Raw genomic sequence first — 4,177 nt, 5'->3', positions numbered from 1 at the left:
CAAGTTTAAATCGCCTCTAATAGATTATACACGCCACATTAAAATCTACAGTTCTCCAACACCATGGCGGGCAGTGGCACGAAATTGAACGGGGCACGAGTAAACAAATAAACACCACTAGAGAAATGGGACAGCTAATCTGCATTTGCAACAGCAACGATTTAGGCAAGCAGACAGAAGGTCGGGACCTGAAACTGAGTCCATACAACGAAATAGACTTGCAATGGCATCACCAAATCGCGTCCTGCAAGTTCAGAATTCATAATCCAGCAGAGAAACTTTTCTGCCGGTTCAGAGTCGTTGTCTGCAGAGAATTACAGAGAAGCACAAGCTTCCATAACAGATCGAACCAAGACAAAGTAACACGAACAGGATCATGGCAAGAACTGAAAGGGCTGTTGCTATTTCTCCAGATCATAAGATTTGATCCCACAAACAAAGGTTACATGACAACGGAGTCTGAACCAACAATTACACAGCAACATCGATGCACCGGGAAGAAACTACTTAGGCAGAGGTGAACTTGGTGACGGCCTTGGTGCCCTCGGAGACGGCGTGCTTGGCGAGCTCGCCAGGGAGGACGAGGCGCACGGAGGTCTGGATCTCCCGGGACGTGATGGTGGGCTTCTTGTTGTACCGCGCCAGCTTGGCCGACTCGCCGGCGAGCTTCTCAAAGATGTCGTTGATGAAGGAGTTCATGATGGACATGGCCTTGGAGGAGATGCCGATGTCGGGGTGCACCTGCTTGAGCACCTTGAAGATGTAGATCTTGTACGTCTCCACGCTCTTCTTGGACTTCTTCTTGCCCTTCTTGTCGCCGCCGCCCTCCTTGGACGCCGGCACCTTCTTCTCCGCCTTGGGCTTCTTGCCCGCCGGGGTCTTCTCCACCGGCTTCTTCTCGGCTGCCTTGGGGGCCATGGATGATGATGCTCCGGCTGCTGCTGCTGCGAGGGGGAGATGGGCTCTGGTGTGTGTGTGGCTTCGCTGGATGGTGGGAGGATTGGTGGTGGATTGACGGCGGGGAAGGAGGCGGGTTTATAGGAGATGGAAGGCGGCTCTGATTGGTGGACGGGTGGGTGACGCGGATCGATATGATATCTGCCGTCCGTTGTGGTGCGCGATGGACGACCCAGATGAGCCTTCGGCGCGGATCGATGACGTGGCCGAAAGAAGGTGGGCGGGGAGCACACGGGTTTCGGCCCACGCGCGCGTACTGGAGTTTCAACGTGGCGGGAATTTGAGTTCAGTAGTTTTCGATCTTGCCTACAAAGAAAAGTTGTTTAGGATTTTTTGATCGACATCTTTTTTGCTGCCAAGCACTTTTTTTTCTCAAAAAAGTAGTAACAGACTATCATTGCATAGGTCAACTTCAGTAATAACTCGGTTGCAATATACTCTCTCCGTCCCAAAATAAGTGTCTCAAGCTTAGTACAACTTTACATTAAAGTTAGTATAAAGTTGAAACACTTATTTTGAGACGGATGGAGTATGGATTAAGGGAACTCGCAAATTTCCTTCCGCATCCTCTGCGGACATGGCAGTCCGCAGACACGAAAGCGAAAGGACAACATCCAACGGTATTACGTTAGCCGCATATATTTTATCAACAACTCAAATCAATCGGATGAAATTCGTTTGCAAGACATGTTTCACTCAAGTTTGGATATAACTTACATAGAATGGACGATGTTTCGATCGTTTAACTAAAAGACTAGAAGAATAAAAAACCTAAACCTTATACCGGACGACCACCTTGACGCGTGGCCACCCTACCCTATCGCACCGTTGTTTTTGTTGGTATCGTCGGTGCAGTCATCGTCGTTGTGATCCCCTCAGCGGCGGAACGGGCCGGAGGGCTGCAGCAACCCTGTCCGGGGCCAATTTGAACATTTTAAAATATGTACTAACCATTTTTTTAAACATCGTTGAGCATATGTTAGATGTGCGCAAATATTGTTTTAATAATCTGTGAACATTATTCAAAACAACGTTGAAAAAATTTAAATGCATGATCAACATTTTTTTTTCAAACTAGCCATGAATAGTTTGTGTATTTTTTTTCAGTTTCACAGACATTTTCAGTTTCATGACTATTTTAAAATTTATGACCGGCATCCGAAAGAGTCAATTTCTCCCCATGTGTGACTAAAAATGCATGATGAGCATAAAAGATATATGATGGGGTCTACGGATTAGTTGTAGCCTGTAAGTAAGTTACTAGCTCCAAAGAAGTGCGGCGCACGCTGTGCCCGTGATCGTTTCTGTCTGTATTTTATTAAAATAAGCAAAAAAACAACATATATTAATGAAGAGGAGAATGTGAATTTTATCTTTTCCCCATGATATATGTAGGCACGTAACCAACATTAAATGATTTAATAAATTAAGCAAACCGGCTGGTCTATTGATGTTTTTTTGGTATGTTGTTCCGATTTATTCTAGTGTATTGTTCTGGGTTACAATTTGGTTACTATTTTAATGTATGGTTCGGGTGGGTTAAAGTTTTTAGTTTATTCGGGTGTTGTTCGATTTTTCTATTCTGGGGTAGCCGTGGTTGCTATTTTGGTTTATTTTGTTTATAGTTTCGGATAGCATTTCTAGGTTTATTAAGATATTATTTTGGTTGTTTTGGTAGTGAACTATTCGCTGATGTCGTCATGTAAAAATGGACAGTAATCGATGAAGACTTTTTTTCCAATAAATTACTGTTCATGCGAATATACTGTTCCAGCCTACTGTTTTGTGCCCTAGCAACAGCATCATCGAAAAGGATCGAGAGACAATTGAGATGGTTTTGTGTCGGTACATCGATGAAGAGAAATAATGTATAAAAAAATCCTAAATCTTAACCCTTCTCTTTATAAGAACGTGATGGTGGATGAGGAAGAAAGAAATGTTGTGTAAGAAAGTTTTTTGACGTGCCTATTTTTTCTTCTTTGAAAGCTTTTTTCTTCTTTGATGTGCGTATTTTTTTTTTCCTTTACTCCTTTCAGAATGCACTGTTCAAATAGGCATTGTTCGTCGATGGCACATCCGACCACTCTTCGATGTATGTATTGTTTAATATTACTATTCATAGCTACACATGTAATTTAAACAGTAGAAGGTAAGAAAAAAAACTAAAACAACTACTATTAATAGCTGCCCACGTAATTGAACAGTAGAAGGCAAAAAAAAGTCAAAAAAACTAGGAAACTGGAAAGTTTGCTGATTTAGTATATACTCCCTTCGTCCCAAAATAAGTGACTCAAAAATGACTCAACTTTGTACTAAAGTTAGTGCAAAGTTGAGTCATTTTTAAGTCATTTATTTTGAGACGGAGGGAGTATATAATTTAAACAGTAGAAGGTAAAGGATAAAAAATCTAAAATTACTATTATTCACAGCTGCCCACGTAATTGAACAGTATAAGGCAAAAAAAAGTCGAAAAAACCAGGAAAGTGAAAAGCTTGCCGATTTAGTATGTTTGAGATCAGATCAGGTCTCTTGGCCACCTTTGATCTGAATCGAAATCTACAGACTTTTCTAGGGAGCAAAACTCCAGCAAAAGAATGGCAGATTGTGAAATTGCTTCATATACATGTGAGCCATCAAGAGTCAAAATGGTGACTTGGCCGCTCTTTGGGAGCATACGCTATATTTATATCATATATCTACATGTTTGCAGTATTGATTCTCAGGCTTGAGTATGGATCGACTAATCCAAGAGAAGAGAAAAAGAGAATCTAGTATCCCTTTTGAATCTTGAGTGTTAAAACAGGAGTTCCCAGATCTAATTTACACCTGCTCAACAAATTGCATTCCGACATGACACATAGACTCTCGCACCAAGACACCAAGAATATGTGCATCCAACACATTGCCTTCAGAAACAACACACAAGCGCATATGATTCACATCCAACCTGTCAACTAAAACAGGAGCGTGACAATCCAGTGGTTGGGCGAGCAGAGCAGAGCCGACGACGGAAAAAGGGTGTGAAATTCGCATGAAATGAGATTGAAAGCCAATGAGAACAAGCTACAGCTGAACTCACCAAAATGTTCGTCTGCAACCAGAGCAAACCAACCTCAAACCCTTTATACTCAAGTAAAGGAAGTCGTCCAAGCAAGTGGATTTCAACTTGCCGGAATGCTCGTCAGCCATTACCTCATCTCATCCCTTTACACTTGCGACG

At 42.3% G+C, this 4,177-nt stretch overlaps 1 protein-coding gene across 1 annotated transcript; it reads right to left on the bottom strand.

Annotated features, from left to right (window-relative positions):
* Positions 1 to 377: 377 nt before the first annotated feature.
* LOC123442703 (histone H2B.4-like) lies at positions 378 to 1,016 on the bottom strand. The gene has a single exon (XM_045118822.1). It carries the CDS (start codon positions 916 to 918, stop codon positions 508 to 510), a length of 411 nt encoding a protein of 136 aa, XP_044974757.1. The 5' UTR covers positions 919 to 1,016; the 3' UTR covers positions 378 to 507.
* Positions 1,017 to 4,177: the final 3,161 nt, after the last annotated feature.

This window comes from Hordeum vulgare, chromosome 3H (genome assembly GCF_904849725.1).
Source record: "Hordeum vulgare subsp. vulgare chromosome 3H, MorexV3_pseudomolecules_assembly, whole genome shotgun sequence".
NCBI classification, from domain to species: Eukaryota; Viridiplantae; Streptophyta; class Magnoliopsida; order Poales; family Poaceae; genus Hordeum; species Hordeum vulgare.
This window is presented reverse-complemented; position numbering and strand designations above follow the sequence as displayed.

What these genes read in the sequence shown, in the direction of transcription:
- LOC123442703 (XM_045118822.1), bottom strand. Translation starts at nt 918, where the DNA reads ATGGCCCCCAAGGCAGCCGAGAAGAAGCCGGTGGAGAAGACCCCGGCG.